The sequence below is a fragment of the Ictidomys tridecemlineatus genome, chromosome 8, assembly GCF_052094955.1.
Source record: "Ictidomys tridecemlineatus isolate mIctTri1 chromosome 8, mIctTri1.hap1, whole genome shotgun sequence".
Taxonomy (NCBI): Eukaryota; Metazoa; Chordata; class Mammalia; order Rodentia; family Sciuridae; genus Ictidomys; species Ictidomys tridecemlineatus.
This window is the reverse complement of record NC_135484.1, coordinates 116970321-116991923: the sequence shown is the minus strand read 5'-3', so window position 1 is coordinate 116991923 and position 21603 is coordinate 116970321. Positions and strand designations below refer to the sequence as shown.

The 21603-nt window shown below is 44.5% G+C and overlaps 2 protein-coding genes and 1 long non-coding RNA gene across 7 annotated transcripts; 1 reads left to right on the top strand and 2 right to left on the bottom strand.

The window, feature by feature from the left end:
* Positions 1–5: 5 nt before the first annotated feature.
* Positions 6–4622, bottom strand: Daxx (death domain associated protein). Of its 3 annotated transcripts, none has more exons than XM_040282454.2 (8): positions 4481–4622; positions 3096–3354; positions 2111–2942; positions 1792–2000; positions 1422–1635; positions 790–1267; positions 413–635; positions 6–237 (listed from the first exon to the last, which is right to left on the bottom strand). In XM_040282454.2, the coding sequence occupies exons 2-8, from the start codon at positions 3300–3302 to the stop codon at positions 178–180; spliced, it is 2223 nt and encodes a 740-aa protein (XP_040138388.2). In that variant the 5' UTR covers positions 3303–3354; positions 4481–4622; the 3' UTR covers positions 6–177. The 3 variants fall into 3 exon arrangements, with proteins under 3 accessions (XP_040138388.2, XP_013211280.2, XP_013211279.2); XM_013355826.4 differs by lacking the exon at positions 4481–4622 and adding an exon at positions 4211–4368 and having other exon boundaries at positions 3096–3351; XM_013355825.4 differs by lacking the exon at positions 4481–4622 and adding an exon at positions 4211–4356.
* Positions 4623–4814: 192 nt separating this feature from the next.
* On the bottom strand, positions 4815–8946 carry Smim40 (small integral membrane protein 40). Its single transcript, XM_040283685.2, has 2 exons — positions 8336–8946; positions 4815–5333 (listed from the first exon to the last, which is right to left on the bottom strand). The coding sequence occupies exon 1, from the start codon at positions 8612–8614 to the stop codon at positions 8375–8377; it is 240 nt and encodes a 79-aa protein (XP_040139619.2). The 5' UTR covers positions 8615–8946; the 3' UTR covers positions 4815–5333; positions 8336–8374.
* A 199-nt stretch (positions 8947–9145) lies between these two features.
* On the top strand, positions 9146–15801 carry LOC110597490 (uncharacterized). 3 transcript variants are annotated; one of them, XR_013425269.1, is made up of 4 exons: positions 9146–9268; positions 11863–11984; positions 12768–12890; positions 15001–15801. It is a non-coding gene; the product is annotated as an uncharacterized LOC110597490 (long non-coding RNA). The 3 variants fall into 3 exon arrangements; XR_002483244.3 differs by lacking the exon at positions 12768–12890; XR_002483243.3 differs by lacking the exons at positions 9146–9268; positions 12768–12890 and adding an exon at positions 9275–9407.
* Positions 15802–21603: the final 5802 nt, after the last annotated feature.

Genomic DNA, 21603 nt, shown 5'->3' with positions numbered 1-21603 from the left:
AGGAATACAATAAGAAAAGAACTTTATTAATGTTTCTGTGTAAAACTTAAGCTTTGTTTAAAAGAATCACCACCAAAAAGAGATTAGCTCAGTCCATCCCTTCCTCGGTCATCTGCTTCCCACCATCCTCCAAATGCTATCCCAAAACATTTTAGAGGCAGGGAGAGGAGGAGGCAGCTAATCAGAGTCTGAGAGTACGATGATCTCCTCTGGATCACACTGTGTGGCCACACTCATCTGCAGGGAAGTGAGAGAAAAGTCTGGAGTACTGGAGGAGAAGTATGAGGGAATGACTTAGGAGATTAAAAAAAACAGAATGGGAAAAAGGGAAGATGTGGCAGGTGTCATATTTACAGAACTGAAGCAATGAAAGAGAATGAACTGTAAGGGGAAAAACAGCCTCCCCTCTTACCTTGTAAGTGCCAGGCCGGGGAGGTTGTAATTGGGGAATTTGGGACAACCGGGCTGGAGAAGGACTACAGAGGGAGCTGGTCACCAGGCCATGACTGGGAGAGTCCACCCTCGTGGAGGAATCGGCAACTGGGACTGTGGAAGCCAAGGGGGAAGGTGGGCTGGACAGGGTATATATTTTCTTCCCATTCTTCTCATGCACTGCCTTTTGATCTTCTACAAAGCTGAGGACAAAACAAATGCATGAAGAGTATGAGGACCTAAGGCTGGAGGGAGGGTGCACAGGCTCTCCCAGCAGACTCAGTTCTCCAGTATTTCTCTGAAGAAAGCCCCCGGCAATCCCTCCTCAACTTCTCTTCTTCCTCCTGTTGTTTTTACCTGTTTTCTAATGGTCCAGATCCTTTATGCTTCCTCTCCTTCCGAGATTTCTTGCAGGGGGGACTGGAACCTCCCCAAATATGGGGAGAGACACCTCCATTGAAGGACGTGGAGGTGACCATGGCTGCCCCATTCTCCAAGACAGTGGTGAGGGGATCCTCTGTCTGCTTCCTGGATGAGGAAATATCGCTGCCTTCAGGGGAAGGGGTAGCATCCACGGGCAATGCTTCAATCTCTAGCTCAAAGATCTGAGACATAGGGCTCTCTTCCTCCAGGGGCAACTCTTCAAGATGTTCTCCACTGCTTTCTGCATGAATGCTGGAGGGAGCCAGAGGTTCTTCCAACTGTGAAGCTGGTGACAGTGTGAGTTCTTTGTTTTGCTGCTCCCCTGAAGACCTGCTGATCTCTTTGCCAGATTCCAGCTTCTTTTCATTGGAAATATGTGGTGGGGACATGGAGCTCTTGTCTCCATCCTTACCTGAGAAAGAAAAAAAGAAGGGAGTAGTAGTATGAGGACTAAGAGGGAAATACTACTGAAAATAAACTAAGAATAAGAGGAAAGAAAAGAGTCTCAACAGGTGGCTGATGCCCAAAAGAGTAGAACTTACAAGAAGGAGGTTTCTCTTACATACCTGCTCTCTCCTCCTTCTCTTCTTCTTCCTCTTCTTCCTCTTCATCATCCCCCTGACCTTCAGGTATCTGTTCTAGATCCTCCTCTTCTTCAGAATCAGTGACCTCCTCTTCCTCTTCCTCCTCCTCCTCATCATCAGTTTCCTCATCTTCTTCATCATCTGTCTCAGCCTTGGAGGTAGCAGGGCACTTTGGAGATGCCATGCCACTAGGGCCCTGAGGGAAAAAGCAGTTTTCCTAAGAAATTCCTTGCCCCAGAGGGTTCAGTTCTTGCATTCCTTCTGCACACCCCCTCTTGGTCACCCTGGAATCCCTGGTGGTTACTGTGGGGGAGAGGATAAGGTCTCTCTTAAGGGTGTATCCCTTCCACACCTCACCAGAATCCAAGGCTTTGCGGGGTTCTGCAGAGGGGGAAGAGGTGCCGGGAAGCCGGGCTCTTCTCCTCTGTCTCTCGCCCTCCTCACTTTTGTCTTGCATCATTGCATATTTGGTAATGACCTCATCCAGCCGGCTCAAAGCCAAGCTTCGGTTTTCCCGAAGGCGCCGGGCCAATGCAGGATCCGATAGTGCAGGATCAATGCCTATGTGGGAAGATATAGTGAGAGCACTCAGCCCAAACCCTGGAAGGAATTAGGGACATGCCCCCTCCGCTACTAAAGAATCACTGATGAGCATCCTTCTAACCCCCTACCTGGCCTATAGTCATCTGTGAGGTGACAGCCAAAGTTATAGATGAGATCAAGGTGGCGTCGCTCCTGTAACCTGACGCCCACATCTCGGAAGGCATCTTGAGCCAGGACCTGGAGCTGCTGGCGGGGAAGGCCAAGACTGTGACGAGTAGCTGCCTTCTCTATAGCCCTCAACACATCTCCATAGTCAGGGAAGGTATCAGGCCCTGGCTTGTTGATGAGCCGCTCAATGCGCCTATTAACCTCTGGGTAGCGAGTACCACGGTAGGGGATGCGCTGCTCTATGACACGGCCTGTCAACGAAGAACAGTCCTTCAGCTCACACAGACGCCCAAAGAGGCGAATCAGTTTACGCTTCAACCGGGCCTCCTGCAGATATGTGGAGTCTGGGTCATCCAACTCTGAAAGATCCAGCTCTTTCTCCTGCAGTCGACGAATCTCTGCAACGTAGAGTGCCAGCAGCTGCTCTAAGCGCTGGATCTGCCTCCGAGAACCACGGGTCCTTGGGGTCTCAGAAGCAGTAGTTTCAGCATTTGCAGGGTCTGAAGCAGAATCTGTGGGAGGATTATTCCCAGATGGCTCACTAGAAGTGGTGGCAGCAGGGGTAAGGTTCAGCTTCTTCTTGGCTGAGTGGGCCTTGAGAACAGTGCAGAGCTCATTGATGTAGACATAGAGCTTAGATGGCCGGTTCCGGGCCCGAGATAAGACCCGAGAAAGGATGTTGCAGAACTCCGCAGAAGCCAAAAACAGAGAGTGGGCACGCTGCTGCCGGTTATAGAGGAATGGGACCACCTCAGGGTGGTCCGATGTCTGTGTCTTACACAGTTCAAGGAACTAGACGATTCAAGGAAAAAAGGAAGGGGAAAGAAACAAGGGAGAGAGTTGAGAGAAAGAAGGCAACTTGGGGTTAGTGAGGAAGACAAGACAGGAGAGCCAGTCAGCCATCCCCCTCCCTAGGGCACAAGAATCTTCTCCCCTAAAGCTCACCTCTTCAAACAGCTTCTCATTTTCCAACTTGTAGCATTTCTTGCCGCCCGAACTACTGCTTCCTCCGGCCCCATGGGGCTCAGAGGAGCCAGGGGCTTCTGGCCGGGGTGAGGTCGAATTGGGGAGTGGGTGGGAGGGCCCTGGCTGAGCAGCTGCTTCATCTTCATCATCATCATCCAGCACAATGATGCTATTAGCGGTGGCCATGGGGGATCAAATCCCCAGGAGGGAGGAAGTGTTGGGGATTTCGGAATTCCTGCTGGAAGGGGATGGGGCCTCAGAAAGAACCCCTCCAGCATAGACAGCCCCATCCCTTCAGCTCGCACATATTCCAATCACCTTACGTTTCAGTACCTCCTAGCTCTGCCAAAAGTGTCCTCACTGCCTATCTTCAGCAACTTTACATGTGAGAGGGCAAACCTCCTCGAAACCTTAAGGCCCCGCCCCCAGCTCCACCCCTCATGTCAATTTCCGGTCTTTCAGTTCCATTTCCCCACTTTTTCATAGTTGGCAATTCTTACTCTCAATTCTAGTACCACCTCCTACACTGCATCCCAAGTTTCCCTGAAACCCGCTTCCATAGGGAACACACCCCTCCTGTCAATGCCATCTCACGTGTTTACCCCTCACCCTCAAACACGCCAAACCCACACTCCATCCCGAATGATCACCCCAACTTCTAGACTGAGTGAAAGAGGTCCCTCCCAACAACCCATTCTCCTTTCCCCTCCATTAATTATCTTCATATTTCACCTTCTAATTGGTTCCTCTCAGGTTCTAAAGAACCTTTATGTGGAGATTTTTCAACAAGTCCCCTCCCTGCCACCCCACCCTAATTTTCCCCATTCTCTCAGTGACTAGTAACCGACTGTGAGCACCCCGCCTCCAGGCTCTCCAGATTCCTCTCGGACTCCAACACTGAGTCAGGCCGGGTCGGTGTATGAGCTTCCCGCCAAGTACCCCCTCCCCCAGTTCGGGCCCCGGCCGCCCCACTCCCCTTCAGGAACGGGAAGGTACTATAGCTTGCCCCTCAGACTCAGTACCCAGGTTACCCCAATACCTCTTCCTCTATATCCCCGCCCCTGCCTTAACTCCCCGCATGGTCAGGCCCCCACCTCAAAAACGGTCTCTCCAGGCGACCCTCGCCGCTGATCTCGGAACCTCGCATGGTTCCCTGCGCCTTTCTTCCCCCTCCCACCGCAGGCCCCACTCCGGACCGGAAGTCGCAGAGTTTCCGCCTACATGCAACCAAGCGCGGCCATATTGTACGGAACTCAGGCTTCCAGTGGCCGGAAGTGGCTGTAGGCCCGCCCACATACTCTAAGATTCTCTTCCCTTTAACCTGTAAGGGGCGGGGCTTGTCCCCGCAAGGCGTCCCAAAGTACCTGGGAACCACCATTTTGCCGTACGGCACTGGCTTCTTGGGGACTCGGGCCTGCAGCCTTGGAGCTCTTTTCATCCGGTGCTTCTACGACTTGACCAATCAGAAACTTCCTGGTCTCGGGCCCAACCGCCCGCGAGTCGCGTGCAGGGAGGATTAAACCACCTTTCCACGGAGGGGAAGAGGGCGGTGCAGGGTAGATAAAGCATTGGTCACTCTAAGGCTGTGCAGCGTTTCCTGAAAAGGCTGGAGTGTCTGAAGTGGGAAATAAAATCTTTTCCTTTCGCTGGGCTGTTGGCACGCCTTCCGGCCCCGCTTTCCCTTTTCGGAGGCACCTGTTTCCACGGCTTAATCGACTGCGCTTGCCCCTTCACTACAAAGGCAGCGCGCTGCTTGCCGCTGTCCAGCAGCTACCTCCACTGCCGGAGGCTGGGTCTCTGATTGAGAAATCATCATACATACAAATGAGCACAACGCGCTACACAGATGGGTTGTGCTTATTATTGCTATTGCTGATTTGCTGTTCAAGCTCCACTAGAGAACTACAGACCAACCAAGCTGATGGGGCCCGAGTGGTTCTTCTCTGAAGGACAAGAAGGGCCGGCGGTGAAGACCAAGACCCTGCTTTGTCGTAGAGGTCCAGAGCCCGGAGGGCGGGTGATGAAGGGGCTGGGACTTTGAGAAGAACTCGTGCAAATTGCCGCCAGGAGAGCTGGGAGACGGAATGAGGCTCATAAAATACCGCAGGTCTCGCCTCCTCTTCTTGAGAGTCGAGTAAAGAACGAAGAGAGAAGAAATCGGGTGTGATGCCCGCCTCGCCCAATTTAGGGAGGTTGAAGGGGCTCCTGGAGGCAAGGCTGGGTCGAGAGGTGAGAGATGAAGAAACCAGAAAGGTTAATATGGTCCCAGTTACTGAGAGCCCCACCTGTTCATTCTTCCGCATTCCACAAGTGGTGGGCACCATGCCAAAATCCAAGACCGCAGACCTTACGTTCCTGTCACTCTCAGGACTCCCAGAACCTCAAAGTCACCCTTCAATTGAGGAATCCCACATCGCTTCTCTACATTGTCTAAACCTACAGCCTTCAAATTGGGGAACAGGAAAACTTTCCAAAAAGTTGAGACTTGAGATATAAAGAATTTAATTTTCAGATTCTCGATTTTCCTGAAACTGGTCTTCCTAAATAGACACGGACATTAGATTCCCCCTTTCCCCTTCCTTTTCATGATGGACCTTCTTCCTCTTAAAAAGAGGAAAAAAAAAGAGAGAGAGAGAGAGAGAGGTAGTTCTCAACTATGAAATCCTCTGGGGCAATCTTACCTGTTAAATATAGAAGCATGTAGCCTATTTCATCAAAGCTCTGTGAACACTACCTCTTCTAATTTATTAAAATTTCGCGTTAATATAAAAATTTGCATATTTTTACACTATTTAATATATATTTTTTTTAACCCGGGATTGAATCCAGGGCCGTTTAACCAAGGAGCCACATCTCCAGCCCTTTTATATATTTAGAGACAGGGTCTCATTGAGTTGTTTAGGGCCTCACTAAATTGCCGAGGCTGACCTTGAACTCAGGATCCTCCTGCCTCAACCTCATGAGCCTCTAGTATTACAGGGGTAGACCACTGGGCCCTGCGGATTATTATAATGATAACACAAAAATTTTTAACTGGAGTCCTACAATCATAACAAAGAGTTTGCTTCTCAATATATATGTATATACAGAGAGATATGATTGGTCAGTATAAAAACTACAGGGCTAGGGGCTAGGATATGGCTTAGAATCCCCACTTAGCATGTGCAAGGCCATTGGTTCAATCCCCAGCACAAAACAAAAAACTTTCAAGTATAAAAACAGACGGCCTGGGGCTGGGGATGTGGCTCAAGTGGTGGCTTGCTTGCCTGGCATTCACGCTGCGCTGGGTTCATCCTCAGCACCACATACAAATAAAGATGTTGTGTCCGCCGAAAACTAAAAAATAAATATTAAAAAAATTCTCTTTCTCTCTCTCTCCCTCCCTCTCCCCCCCTCCCTCCCTTAAAAAAAAAAAAAAAAAAAACAGACGGCCTGGCCAAGCCGGGCACCCTGGTGCTGAGGCAGGAGGATCTTGAATACAAAACCAGCCTCACAAAAGCAAAGTGCTCAGCAACTCGCTGAGACCTTGTCTCTTAAAAAAAAAATAAAAAATAGGTCTGGGGATGTGGCTCAGAGTGGTTGGGTACCACCCCCCTCAAAAAAAAAAAAAAAAAAAAAACAATTGTCAAGAAGTGAAATGGTGGGCTGGGGATGTGGCTCATAGCGCGCTTGTCTGGCATGCGTTCGGCCCGGGTTCGATCCTCACCACCACATACAAACAAAAACGTTGTGTCCGCCGAAAGCTAAAAAATATATATATTAAAAAACTCTAAAAAAAAAAGTGAAATGGTAATAAGAGTTCAAGAAGAAAAATTGATGAAAGAAAGGGATGTGTTCTGGGCTGGGAATATAGCTCAGTTGGTTGGGTGCTTGCTTGCATACACAAGGCCCTGGGTTCAATCCCCAGCACCACAAAAAAAAAAAAAAAAAAAAAAGGAATGTGTCCCAATTCATAAGTGATTATTTTAAATGGGTGGTGGTAGGTACCAAGATGCTGTGGTATTTTAAACCCCCTGGACTTTCAGAAAAGCAATTTTTCTTATCTTAAAACATGAATATTTTTAACATGCCAGGAACTACATCCTTGAAACAATTTTAATTGATAATGAAAAATTTTGGATGCCTACTTTGAAATATATGAAGGTTCCAGCACAGCAAAGGGAACATCCAACAGAGTGGACAGACAGCAGGCAGAACAGCAGAAAATATTTGCAAACCATCATCCATCAAGGGATTAATATCCAGGATATACAAAAATCAAAATACAGAATCAGGGCTGGGGTTGTAGCTCAGCAGTAGAGTGCTCACCTAGCATGTGTGAGGCGCTGGGTTTTATATAGCACCATATAAAAATTAAAAAAATAAAGGTATTGTGTCCAACTACAACTAAAAAAAATTAAAGATACAGAATCAACATTGGTGTCCATGAATAATGGATGAATGGGTGAAGAAAATACCAAAATACCATGTATCTATCTATCTATCTATCTATCTATCTATCTATCTATATCCATATATATATATATCCATATATATATATCCATATATATCCATAAATATCCATATATATATATATATATATATATAGAGAGAGAGAGAGAGAGAGAGAGGGAGGGAGGGAGGGAGGGGGGGAGAGAGAGAGAGAGAGAGAGATATCAGCCATAAAAAGGCAACATGAATGAACCTGGAGGACACTATGTTAAGTGAAATAAGTAATGAACAAATATTACATGTTCTCATATGTGGAAGCTTAAAAAGTTGACCTCATAGAAGTAGAGAGTAGAATAGTGGTTGTCAGAGGTTGGGAAGGGTATAGGGGGATAGAGAGTTTAAAAAAAAAGGATTATTAAGTTCTAGTGTTCTATAGAATAATAAGATGACAATAGTTAATAATTTATTTTATATTTCAAAATAGCTGGAAGACAGGACTTTGAATGTTCCTAACACAAATGATAAATATTTGAAGTGATGGATGTGATAATTACTCTGATTTGATCACTGCGCATCATAAACGGGTCAAAATAACAGTGTTCCTTATGAATATGTACAATAATTCTGTGTCAATTTAAAAGTTTTACAAAATATGTAAGGGAGCATATACTTTAAACAAATTGTTACCCAGACTGTAGGTGCAGAAATTTTAGACTGCTGACATAAGCTGTCCAGTATCCCCACCACAGGCCCCAACAGTCCTATTTCCCTCCTGTCTCCCTTCTCACCTCTGTGGCAAGGAAAGAGGAAGTTTATAGGAATGGTGGTCACAATTCCAGCTCTTCCTCTTTCTGAGGTGTCCCTAGGAGCCAGTCCCCCAGTTTTGCGTATGGTAGAATCCACAGCAGCTTATAAGCAGCCTCCAACATCAGCAGTGTCAAGAACAGAATCAGGAAAATAAGGAAGGCCTTGTCCAAAGCACGTTGCAGGGGACTCCTGGGAGGAGAGGGACCTTGAGCAAATGCCAGGAACACATCTCCCTCCACATTGCCTTCCTCCTGTGCCATTCTCACCCATGGTCTGACAGCTGGCTGGATAAGTGGGCCTGGGATGCAAGCCTTGGCTCAGCACTGCCAAGATTAAGGGACGCGGCTAGGCTATGGCAAGTCCTGCACCTGCCGTTCTTGACCCTAATTCCAACACCGGAGAGAAAGGAGAAAAGGGTCTCTGAATCTTGGGAGCAATTATTCAATCATCCAGGGTGACGTGACAGGCCTACAGTAAATGATTTCTCAACTCTGATCAGCTTTACCATAGTATAATCCAGTGATTTGAAAACGGAGGGACCAACCTAGAGACATAAACTGCAACTGTCCATCATTTTGAGTCTAGGCTCAAGGGTCAGTCTTGGGCCGCCACAGTGAGCAAGATGACCTAGTGTGAGCCGCGGTCAATCGGGCAGCTGTAGCCACTTGCGGCTTTCTGGCGGGTAGCCGCCGCGTTAGGTGGTCTCGGCTGAGCCACTGGGTAGGGAAGGCGGGGAGGGCTCGGAGGCAGGGGGCGGGGGCGGTGTCCCAGTTCGCGCAGGCGCAGTGCTTTCGGGTTCTGTGGGTGGCTGAGGGTGGGACTCTTTAAAACCAAGAGGACTCCCTAATTCCTGTTACCTGCGATGCCCCGGGAGGATTATAACTGGACTGCCTGAGTCAAGAGAAGTTCTTGAAGTAAGAAAGAGCGTGATTGGTCAGCGGGGCGAGGGCGTGTGTCTGGAACTCGATTATTGGGGAAACTCTAAGGAGGACCGAGAGTTTGCCTGCGGAGCGCTGTGCTCTGAGCAGTAGCTGGTGGAGAAACCTGGAGGGAGTAAGTTGTCACTGGGGCATCAGAGCTTATGCTAGTGGGGTGACTTAGTGGGACCCATAGTTAGCCTGTGGAGTCTGGTCTCCGGAAAGACCAAGGTTTCAGTCCCATCCACCAACTTCAGGGAAGGGAGGCGGACTGGAGATTAAGCTCCATTAAAAACTCTGGAGACTGGGCTGGGGATGTGGCTCAAGCGGTAGCGCGCTCGCCTGGCGTGCGTGCGGCCCGGGTTCGATCCTCAGCACCACATACCAACAAAGATGTTGTGTCCGCCGAGAACTAAAAAAATAAAATAAATGTTAAAAAAAAAAAAAAACTCTGGAGACAAGATTTGATAAGTTTTCTGGATGGAGAACGATCCATCCCAACTTCACAGGGACAGAAGCTCCCTGTCCCTTTCCCTGCTCCTTTCCAGATCTTGCCCTGTGCACTTTTCATGTGGCTATATCTCTGTATTGAAATAACCTTTGTAATAATCAAGAAATGGCTGTCCTTAGTCCTGTGAGCTCCAGCAAATTAATTGAACCCAAGGAGAGAATTGTGGGAACCCGGGTTTGTAACTAGTGGGTCAGAAGTATAGGTGGTACTCCACTATTTTCCATTGGTAGAGAGCAGTCTTGTGGGACTGAGCCCACACCCTATAGGATCTAACTCCAGGTAGTTAGTGTCAGAATTTAATTAAAAATGCCCAATAGCTGGGCACCGTCACACACGCCTGTAATCCCAGCAGCTTCTCGTGAGGCTGAGGCTGGAGGATCACAAATTCAAAGCCAGCCTCAGCAATTTAGTGAGGCACTAAGCAATTTACCAAAACCCTGTCTCAAAATAAAAAATAAAAAAGGACTGGGGATGTGGCTCAATGATTAAGGGCCTCTGGGTTCTATCCCTAGTGCCAAAAACAAAAACAAAAACAAAACCACCCAGTAGATGTCTATTGGAGAATTTCTTGGTGTGTGTGTGTGGTGGGGGGAGGGACCCCATAAAAATCTGGTACCAGAAGAGAGCAGGAGTAGGGGGAGAAAAAAATTGGTTCTTTGCCCCTCACAGATACACAGTTAGGAAAATATTTAAATGACCACATTTTTTTTATTATTGCATGTATTTAGGAATTCTGAGGGTAGACCAGATATGGTTGAATGAGTAATAAAACAGAAGCACATTATTTATAAATACACACACACACACACACATATACACACTACAAATTTGTTTTTCTTGTCTTCATTTCAGTGAAGTTACTAATTATGTTGCTATAATCAAGATTTTCACATAATCTGTGTTCAGTTGATGGTAACGAACTAAAAAATTAAAAAGTTAAATCCAACTATGATCAAACGTTGCATAATTTGTAGCCAGGCATGATGGCACACGCCTGTAATCCCAGTTACTGGGAAGGCTGAGGCAGAAGGATTGCAGATTCAAGGCCAGCCTCAGCAATGTAGTGGGACTCTGTCTCCAAATAAAAAATAAAAAGGGCTGGGGATGTAGCTTAGTGGTAAAGTACCTGATCAGGCCCTGGGTTTCATTCCCAGTACCACAAAAATAAAAATTAAAGAACAAAATTGCAAATTATAATTAATAGATATTAAAAGTTAAATTGTTTACAGAAATCTGACATTTTATCAAAACTTTTAGAAACTACATGTAATTCAAGCTTTGGTCACCCATCTACTTGCTAGTGTAACTTCAAGAGTCATGCTTGTTATACCTAGGTTTATGTATACAGACAGTTCTGACTTATGGTTAGACTTACAATGTTTTCCTTTACGATGGTACAAAACTGATACACACTCAGTAGACGCTACACCTTAAAATCTCAATCTTGATCTTTTCCCTAGTTGGTGATATGTGGTATTCTTTGCAATGCTGTACAGTGGCAGAGAGCCTCAGGGCCCAGTCACCCACATAATCACAAGGGTAATACACAAGGATAATAAGTGCTCTATAGTGTACTGTGTTGCTAAGCTATGGCATTTGATAAGTTAGGTGTATTTCTTTTCTTTTTTTTCTACACTGGGGATTGAACCCAGGGGCTCTTTACCACTGAGTTACATCCCCGAGCCCTATTTATTTTTTTATTTTAAGATAGGGTCTTGTTAAGTTGCTGAGGCTGACATCAAACTTGTGATCCTCCTGTCTCAGTCTCCCAAATAGCTGTTATTATAAGCGTGTGCTACTATGCCCAACTGGTTAGATACATTAAATGCATTTTTAATTTACAATATTTTCAACTTCCAATGCATATAGAGAGATGAGACCTCATTGTAAGAAAAGAAGCAACTATAAACAAGTTTAAGAATAACAGAAACCATTTAGTATAGGAAAATGTTGCTCAGCCACCATATGTAACTGTGGCCCTACAGACACCATCGCTATGTTAGAAGGTATTGCATTCCCTATTGACTGAGAACGTGGTTTTGGAAAGTTCATTAATTTGTCTTTCTTCTTCCCTATTCAGTTGTATTGCTCAAATTCTGCCTTGAATTCTAAACAAGGGTCTTTCTCTAGAGTCAGCAGCAGAACAATCCATAAATCTTCACAGCATTTGGTCATTTTTTTGTTTCAACAACAGGACAAGAGGTATGGAGACACATTTCCCTAGGTTCTGAGTAGAATTAATTATCAACTTCTGTTTAGATTGCCATTGCATATTGTAAGCAGCCTTCTAAAATGGTTCCAAGCAATCCTCACTTCCTGGCTTTATTCATGCCCTAAGGTAATCCCCTCCCTTTGAGTGTGGACTGTACCTCATGACTTGTTTCCAACAAACAGAATATGCTAAAAATGATGGATATCACTTCTAAGATTAAGGTAAAGTTATAAAAGATATGGCTTTCATCTTGCTGGAACTCCCAGTTTGTTGTTATTGTTTTGACTAGGGATTGAACCCTGGGGCGCACTACCATTGGGCTATATCCCCAGTCCTTTTTATTTTTTATTTTGAGACAGCTGTCTTGCTAAATTTCCAAGGCAGGGCTCGAACTTGCAATCCTCCTGCCTCAGGCTCCTGGGTCACTGGGATTGCAGACCAGCACCACCACACCTTGTGAACTATCTGTTGGTGCAGTGACTTGTGGTAGTGTTGGGGTATTTTTGCTGATGGTGTCATCGGTGGTACAATTTTTCCAAAAGGAGCCGTCAATTGGCTTGGTGTATCTTCCTCCCTTCTGCTTGTTATGGTTGGTCAGCTAAAATTTGGGGGCCAACAGAGGTGAGGCAAAGAACCTCACCCCCCCACCCCCCCGCTGGTACAAAGACCTATCCACAGGTGTGGCTGTATGCTGAACCCTGACCCCCTTTGTCTACCCTACTGGTCTTCCTTTTATTTTCATAAGATGCCCCTTTTTGCTTTTTTCTCTCTAGCTTCCATATATGCAAGAAAACATATGACCCTTAACCAGGTATGGTGGCATAGGGCTATAATGCCAGCGACTTAAGAGGCTGAGGCAGGAGGATCACAAGTTCAAGGACAATCTCAGCAATTTGGTAAGACTCTGTCTCAAAATAAAAAGGATTGGGGATGTAGTTCAGTGATCAAGCACGTGGGTTCAATTCCCAGTACCATAAACAACAACAAAACCTTGATTTTTTTCAGTCACTTATTTTGCTTAACATGTTGCTCTCTAGTTCCATCCATTTTCCTGCAAAAGGCATGATTTTGTTCTTCTTTATGGCTCAATAAGATTTCATTGGGTGCCAGGAGCAGTGGCGCATGCGTGCCTGTAATCCCGGCTACTTAGGAGGCAGAGGCAGAGGCAGGAGGATCACAAGTTCCAACCCAGCCTCAGCAATTTAGCAAGGCCCTGAGCAACTCGGTGAGACCCTGTCTCTAATAAAATATAAAAAATGGGCTGAGTGTGGGAAGCCATTCTAACACGTGATTGGGTGGCTCCCGTTAAGGGTCTGAGGCACTTTGGCAAAAGTTTTTCCCGGCCCTTTCCTGATGAGAGAGCCCATGCGTGTGGGGGTGTGCCTGACCACTGACCCCGGGGACCCAATCACTGACCCTGACCTTGGAGTGCAGCCCCCCCTCAACCTTCATTGGATGGAATTCTCCCCTAAATCTCTTGTTCCCCAATAAAAGGCTGATCCCCAGCGTGCTCGCTCTCTCTCTCCTGCTAGCCCTGAGTAATCCCTGCTGCCCTGCTGGGCGGTTGGAGGAGGGAACCAGAGGGGAGCCGTCTTGGACCTAGCAATAAAAATAAGGTAACTGAGTCTGTGTTTTTATTTCGATCTCTTCTAACTAACTTTATGCCTAGAACCTCATTAATGAAACCACTGCGCAGGCCGCGTGGTAGAGCTGAGAATTTGACTTGGTGGTTAAGTACCCCTGGGTTTAATCCCTGGTACCAAAAGAAAAAAAAAAGATTTCATTGTGTATACATACCACATTTTCTTTATCTGTACCTAGGATGGCTTTTGTGAATTGTGCTGCTATAAACATAGGTATGCATGCATCTCTACAGTGTGCTGACTTTAATTCTGTAGGATAAATACCAAGGAGTGGAATAGCTGGGTCACATGGTGGTTCCATTTCTAGTCTTTTGATGAAACCCCATACTAATTTCCATAGTGGCTGTACTAATTTACAATTTTTACAATCCCACCAGAGTCAGTTTCCTGCCCCCCCCCCCACATTCTTGCCAGCATTTACTATTGTTGGTGTCCTTGATGACTGCTTTTCTTTTTAAAGAAGCTTTTTTTTTTTTTTAGAGAGAGAATTTTAATATTTATTTATTTTTTAGTTTTTGGCAGACACAACATCTTTGTATGTGGTGCTGAGGATCGAACCTGGGCCGCACACATGTCAGGCGAGCGCGCTACCGCTTGAGCCACATCCCCAGCCCCTGATGACTGCTTTTCTAACTGGACGTTAGAATTTCAGTGTTTTGTTTTGTTTTATTTTATTTTGTACCAAGGAATTGAACCCAGGGACACTTAAACACCAAGCCACAGTCCAACACTTTTTACATTTTATTTAGAGACAGGGTCTCAATTGCTTAGGGCCTCACTGAATTGCTGAGGTTGGCTTTGAATTTTTTTTTTTTTTTTAACTTGCTAGTGCTCTACCACTGAGCCATAACCCCAGCCCCCCACCCCCACTGCTTTGAATTTTTAATCCTACTGCCTCAACCCCCCAGACAGTGGGATTATAGGCATTGGCCATCTGGAATGGTTTCAGTGTGTTTTTGATTTGCACTTCCCAGGTGACTAAAGATGTTGAACATTTTTTCATATATTTGTTAGCCTTTATATTTCTTTTGAGAATTGTCTGTTGAGTTTATTTGCTCATTTACTGAATGGGTTATTATTATTTTTTTAACATGAAGACTTTTTAACTCAAATGTCTAGAGCCTCAGTTTGGAGGGCTTGAATGGCTGGAGGGTGACTGGCACTACTCATCTGGGTCACACAGGAGCCTCAGACAGGAATGGAGATAAAAGTAGGAATCAATACCTGTTGTTTTTGTAAAATGTCCTATAAAATGATATGACTTTTTGTTCTTTGGTTTCTTCATTGATTTTTTTTATTAAAATATAACATGCATACTCAAAGCATACATAAGTATACAACTTGATTTTTTTTTTTTTTCCAGAAAGTGAACCCAGCCTTGTAATTACCACATAGATGAAGAAACAGACCTGGGCCAGGCACAGTGGCACATGCCTGTAATCCCAGCGATTTGGGAAGCTGAGACAGGAGGATCGCAAGTTCAAAGCCAGCCTCAGCAAAATGAGGGACTAAGCACCTCAGTGAGATCCTATCTCTAAATAAAATACAAAATAGGGCTGGGGATGTGGCTCAGTGGTTGAGTGCCCCTGAGTTCAATTCCTGTTACCAAAAAAGAAAGAAACAGAGCTTGGTACAGTGGCATTCACCTGTGATCCCAGTAAATTGGGAGGATGAGGCTGGAGGATCATAAATTTGAGGCCAGCCTCAGCAACTTAGTAAGGCCTTGTCTCAAAAAATAAAAAGGGCTGGGGATGTATTCCTGTCTTAGCAATCAACAAGTAGACAGAAAATCAGCTGAAGATATGGAAGACCTGAAAACACTATCTAATTGACATTTATAGAGAATTTCATGCAACAACAGAACACACATTCTTTTCAAGGGTACATGGAGCATTTGTCAAGATAGATTGTATTCTGGTCCATAAAGCCAACCTCAACCAACTTACAATAATTATAATAATAAAAAGGATATTCTCTGACCACAACTGAGTTAAATTAGAAATTAATATCAGAAATGTCTGGAAAATCTGCCAAATATTTGCAAGTTAAGCAACACATGTATGAATAAGCAATGGGTCAAAAAAGTCACAAGGGAAATTAGAAAATACTTTGAATTGAATAAAAATGAAAACATAACACACAAAAATCTGTGGAACATAGCCAAGATTGTACTTAAATGGTTTTTTTTTGGGTTTTTTTGTTTGTTTGTTCATTTTGTTTTTTTTGTTTTTTTCAGGGCTGGGAAATGAACACAGGGCATTCCACATGCTAATCAAGTGCTTTACCGCTGAGTCACATCCCCAGCCTTTAAATGGGAATTTAAACATTACATTAGAAAATAAGAAAAGTTTCAGATCAATGACTAAACCTTCTACTTTTAATAAATCAGAAAAAAAGAACAAGTTAAATCCAATAAGAAAGAAGATTAAAGCAGAAATCAATGAAATTGAGAACAGAAAAAAGAGACATCAATGATAAACAAGAGCTTGTTCTTTATAAAATGATCATTACATCGATTAACATCTAAAAAAAGCAAAGAAAAAAATCAATTCATTTCTAAACAGACACATAAATAGTAAAAACTATTTTGAAAAAATCTATAAAGAGAGAACAGGTCAGAGTGCATCAAGATCAGCAGGTTGCAAATTGGGGGAGGGGACTGAGTGTAAAGAGAAAGAAGGGAACTTTCAGGAGCTAGACAGGCTCTACATCCTGATTCGGATGATGTATATGATTGGGTACATTTGTCAAAGCACAGAGAACTATTTATCTAAACAGAATGAATTTTATAGTATTAAATTATCTCTCAGTAACCTGATGATAAAGAAAATATAAAGGCCAGATGGGGTGGCAGATGCCTGCAATCTCAGCCACTTGGAAGGCTGAGGCAGGAGGATCCCAAGTTAGAGGTCAGCCTCAGCCACCTCGAAAAGCCCTAAGCAACTTAATTGGACCCTGTCTCAGAATAAAAAAGTAAAAAAGCCGGTGGCTGGGGGCTGGGGATGTGGCTCAAGCCGTAGCGTGCTCGCCTGGCATGCGTGCGGCCCAGGTTCGATCCTCAGCACCACATACAGACAAAGATGTTGTGTCCGCCAAATACTAAAAAATAAAATTAAAATTCTCTCTCTCTAACTCTCTCTCACTCTTTCTTTAAAAAAAAAAAAAAAAAAAAGCCGGTGGATGTAGCTCAGTGTAAAACACCCTTGAATTCAATCCCCAGTTCTTCCCCACTCAAAAGAAAAAAAAAGGAGAGGGGAAGATAAAAAGAAAAAAAAAACAAGAGGGCATTTTAGTATTTTATGTAGAAGGAGTTTTATTTTTCAGTGCAGGGGATTGAAACCAGAACCTCAGTATTGCTAGGAAAATGCTCTACCGTTAAGCTACATCCTCCATCCTACAGTGTATTTTTTACTCCATGAATTGTGGTTTAAAGGAGAAGGAAAACCAGTGCTTTAGAACATGTCAAGGTCTTTCCTGTCTCTGGACCTTGCACTAACTGCTTCTTTGCCTGCAATGCTGGGACATTCTCCTGCTTTAAGCTGCCTGCTTAGGGAGCCCTTCCCAAACTATTCTGAAATCTATCTTTGTTTTCCATCTATAGGAGGACTTTGAACCTCTGGACTTGGAGATTGCTATCATCTAGGAGTTCTTAGCACCCCGTCCCCTGCCATCCCTCACCCAACAGTAAATCAGCCCTGGGGCTGGTGGCCTAGCTCAGGGTAGAGCACTTGCCTAGTTTACTGGAAGCCCTAGGTTCAATCCCAGGCATTACCACCACCACCAAAACCCCAAAACCTCCTAACTTAGAATGAAGTGTCTTTTCTTATCCAGCAAAGACTGGCTTGACACAGGCAAGTTGCAGGCTATCTCTTACCTCCACTCCCAAGGTTTCAATTTGTCTAGGTGTTAGACAATAAACCTGGGTGCAGATTTATTAATTTTCAGTGGGCCAACCACCACCAGGCCTGGGAACAGGACTGGTCAGATCTGAAACAGATACTCCCTTCCTGGTGGTAAGTGGTTTCCCTCAGAAGACCAGACTGTTTATCAGAGTGTGTGTAGGAGAAATTCCAGCTAGCTATTCTAGAAGATCACCACTTCAAACCCTAATTCTTTTGATCAGGTCAGAAAGATTTCAGATAAGTCATTCTGAGTAATAGGAATGAGTTTATCAAAGGGATAGGAAAAGCCAGCAAGCAAGTTCAAGCAAGTCTTATGGATGATAAGATATGTGGTTCAGGCAGGCCTTGCAATCCCAGCAACCTCTAGAAGCAGAGCTGTCTAGCTGACCAGCAGCTGACTACTAAAAGGGAGAGAGTGGGTCCTCTCAGAGAGGAGAGGGCTAATGTGCCTCTCCTGCACTCCAGTTGTATTGGGATCCCAGAGAAGTTTTCAGAGAGTCCCACCCAAACCCACCTCTTAACTTTTGACTAAAAGCAAGATGACATCAGATTTTCAAGTACTCACTGCCATGGCAACTCTAGGTCACTTTGGCCCATACTGGCCTGTTCTGATTGGATTCTTAACCACATATTCTTACAGATTTTATGGTTAGGAGAAATTATCCTTATTTCCCAGAGTTTCAGGATCTGGTCACAAAGTCTCTGCCTTCAAGGTAATTTGAGTCCCTCTTATACACATCATCTTGGGCCTGCATTTCTCCTAAGGATAACAAATAGTTCTCAGAGGAATGTGACTCAGCCTGCCCACTTAGGCTAGGCAGAGCTACAGGTAAGTTGCCTCTTGGAAAAGAAAGTATGTAGGGGTCAGCACAGGGGGTCCATTTTATAGAATCATTCCCTTAGCCTCCTGTTCCCACCATTTACACCCGTCTGTCTCCTAAAACTCCCATCAAAAGGTAGTTTGTTCTTCCATCCCTTCACCTTTATTCTTTTTTTCCTTTGAGATAGAGTTTTGCCCAGGCTGGCCTTGAACTCCTGAGTTCTCTTGATCCTCTGGCCTCAGCCTCCCAAGCAGCTGGGGTGAGAATGTGTGCCACCCTGCCCAGCTTGCTCTGCATTTCTTGAATCTGGATTGGCCTTGTGACTTGGATTGTGCCATTGAGCGCGGCAGAGCGGCACTGTGCTGGCTCTGAGCCTGGGCCTAGGGAAACCTTGTTCACTTTGCTCTCAATCCTGGATCAAGGCCAGCAAACAAGTTCAAGCCAGTCTTGCGGAGGATAAGATATGTGGTTCAGGCGCGCCTAGTCATCCCAAAACCTCTAGAACAGAGCTGTCTAGCTGACTAGCAGCTGACCACTAAAACCTTGTTGAGATGAAAAGAACTGCCTGTGGGAGCCCAGCCCGTACTGCAGACCCATAGAAGCCTGAGCTAACCGGGCACGATGGCACATGCCTGTAATCCCAGCGGCTCAGGAGACTGAGGCAGGAGGATCATGAGTTCAAAGCCAGTCTTAGGAACTCAGAGAGGTGCAAGGTAACTCAGCGAAACCCTCTCTCTAAAAAAAAAAAAAAAAAAAAAAAAAAGGGGGGCGGCTGGGGGTGTGGGTACTTAACCACTGGTACCAAAAAAACAAAAACAAAAACAAACAAACAAAAAACAACTCTTTCAGATCAACAAGAAAAAGATAACCAATAGAAAATGGACAAAGCATGTAAGCTATTCATAGGAAAGGAAGTTTGAATGGTGAAAAACCAAGAAAAAAAATAAAAGGCTTAAGTTTTCATTTCCTCTCTATGTTGATCTTACAGCTCCTCCTTTTTGGTTTCTCATAATACCCTGTTTTTGAGTCACTCTCACTCTGAGGAAGTTTGTTATAGTTGATGTGAAGTGTTTGTCTTCTGACTATCTCTCTTTCCTCTATCTTGATTTTTACATGTAATTCTGGTTTTTTTGCTCATGTCTTCCTCAAATATCTGGTGGTCCTTAATGGAAGACTCACACTTAAGAGACAGCCACCAACAGATTGATGGGTTGCTCTAGCACCTGGGCAGAAACCTCGTGGCCCTCACTTTAATGGGATTAAGAAAGAACCTGTTTTGTTTTTTTGTTTTTTTTTCCTAAGAATTACACCCAAATGTCAATTTTTGAAGGTATTTTCTCTTTTCTTTTTTTTGGACTGGGTCTTGCTAAGTTGCCCAGGCAGGATCCTTCCTGCCTCAGCTTCCCAAGTTGCTGGGATTTACAAGCATGTCCCCCACTGCACCCAGCTCCTCTAGGTATTTTTCCTAGGTGAGGTCAGTTCCTCAGAGGTTCAGAATACAAGGGGCGGGGGGATGGATTGCCAACCTTCTGGAAACCAGTTTGAAAGGGGTCTCAGAAGGCTTCACTGCCCGGCACACCTTTACTAAGTTCCCTGTTTTCAGTTTGGAGCCTTATTTTGTCTTTCTGCTGGGCTTGATGTCCCCAAAGACAGACTATCTGGTTTGTCCTTTCCCACCCACTTCTCCCATGTGACTAGGTGGGGTGAAGGGAGTGCTGCCTGGTCATCCAGTGTGGGGGAGGGTGACTAGCTCTGCAGGCATCTTGATCCCTTCAAGATTTTAAGTCCATCTTCCTATTGCGACACTGCACTCCTCTATCAAAGGAAATGGGGCCTTGACTTCTGTGCCTTCCCCCAGTTCTGCCTTTAGAATGGACTTGATTTTCTTTTATCTTTTTTTTTTTTTTTTTTTTTGGTGGCGCTAGAGATCAACCCAGGGCCTCATGCATACCAGGCAAGAGCTCTACCTCTGAGCTGCAACCCCAGCCCCAAAGCCCCAGTCAGCCTGCTTCTTGTTGCCTAGCAACCACTCTCCCCACTCAGGTTTTGTTTTCTCCAGTGGAGAAGTTGGTTAATACTTTTCTCTCACTCTGAACTCTCTCCTTCTAAAAGTTGTCCTTTCTTGAATGATGTTGATCTCTTCTTCTGTTCTCTTTGTCCCTGTAGGTCTGTGCCTTTTTTTTTTTTACATCCTTACTATCCCCTTTAGAGAGGTTTGAGGCAGGATCTCACTGAGTTGCTTAGCACCTTGCCATTGCTGAGGCTGGCTTTGAACTCAACATCCTCCTGCCTCAGCCTCCCAAGCCTCTGGGATTACAGACCATGCCTGACAATTATTTTGAGACAGGGTCTTGCTAAGTTGCTGAGGCTGGCCTGAAACTTGTGATCTTCCTGTTTCAGCCTCCCAAGAGGCTGGGATTAGAGGCCTGTACCATCACACCTGGTTCTATATTATTCTTTATTTCTCCTTGTCTTTTTCCTAAAACTGATTTGTCTGGGAATTGTGCAGATCTGATATCTCTCCTTGACTTCTATCATTGCCCCATTCTCTCTCAAGGTAGGAAAATGTAAAAAACACGTGGGTTGCCAAACAAAAATGCAATTTGAAATATTGGAAATACCACTTTTGAAAGTGAATGAGTCTAATGATTGAGTAATGAGCCCTGTTAGCAAGTCAAGTGGTTTCCAGATTCTTTGCTTTCGAAGATGTTGTAGGAGAATCTAATTGAGTTGTCAGCTTAAATATGATTAAAAATAATTTTAATGATAGCTCACAATGTGATTCTTGACATATACTTCAGAAGGAGTTCAAAGAAGGGAGTGTCATTGATAGAATAAAAATCTTTCCGTTGCCAGTTTTTTACGTGAGCAAGGACTCAGCCCTTATAGTAATAAAAAAGAAAAAATCCAGAGAATTGATATTAAATGCCATGTCATTGAGCAATACAATCAAATGACACACAAATTACAAATGACTACAAATGTATTTCTGATAAAATTTTGTATTTATGTTGGATAATTATTTATAAACCATTATAGTATTCTTGATTTTGATCAATTTGTGCTACTAATGATTCCATACAGAAGAAATTTGTTTGGTGACTGGGGATTGAACACAAGGATGCTTGCATACTAAGCACATTATCTGCTACTGATCTAGCTATACCCTTAGCCCAGAAGAAAAATTTAAGCACTTAAAGAGTGTTACAGTTAAAAAAAAAATTAAAGTGCTAATGATTTATT

What these genes read in the sequence shown, in the direction of transcription:
- Daxx (XM_040282454.2), bottom strand. Translation starts at nt 3,302, where the DNA reads ATGGCCACCGCTAATAGCATCATTGTGCTGGATGATGATGATGAAGAT. An exon ending in AAGCCTTGGATTCTGGTGAG is followed by an intron (nt 1,636 to 1,791) that starts GTGTGGAAGGGA and finishes TTTTTCCCTCAG; the next exon opens with GGCCCTAGTGGCATGGCATC. An exon ending in AGAGAAGGAGGAGAGAGCAG is followed by an intron (nt 1,268 to 1,421) that starts GTATGTAAGAGA and finishes TTTCTTTCTCAG; the next exon opens with GTAAGGATGGAGACAAGAGC.
- Smim40 (XM_040283685.2), bottom strand. Translation starts at nt 8,614, where the DNA reads ATGGCACAGGAGGAAGGCAATGTGGAGGGAGATGTGTTCCTGGCATTT.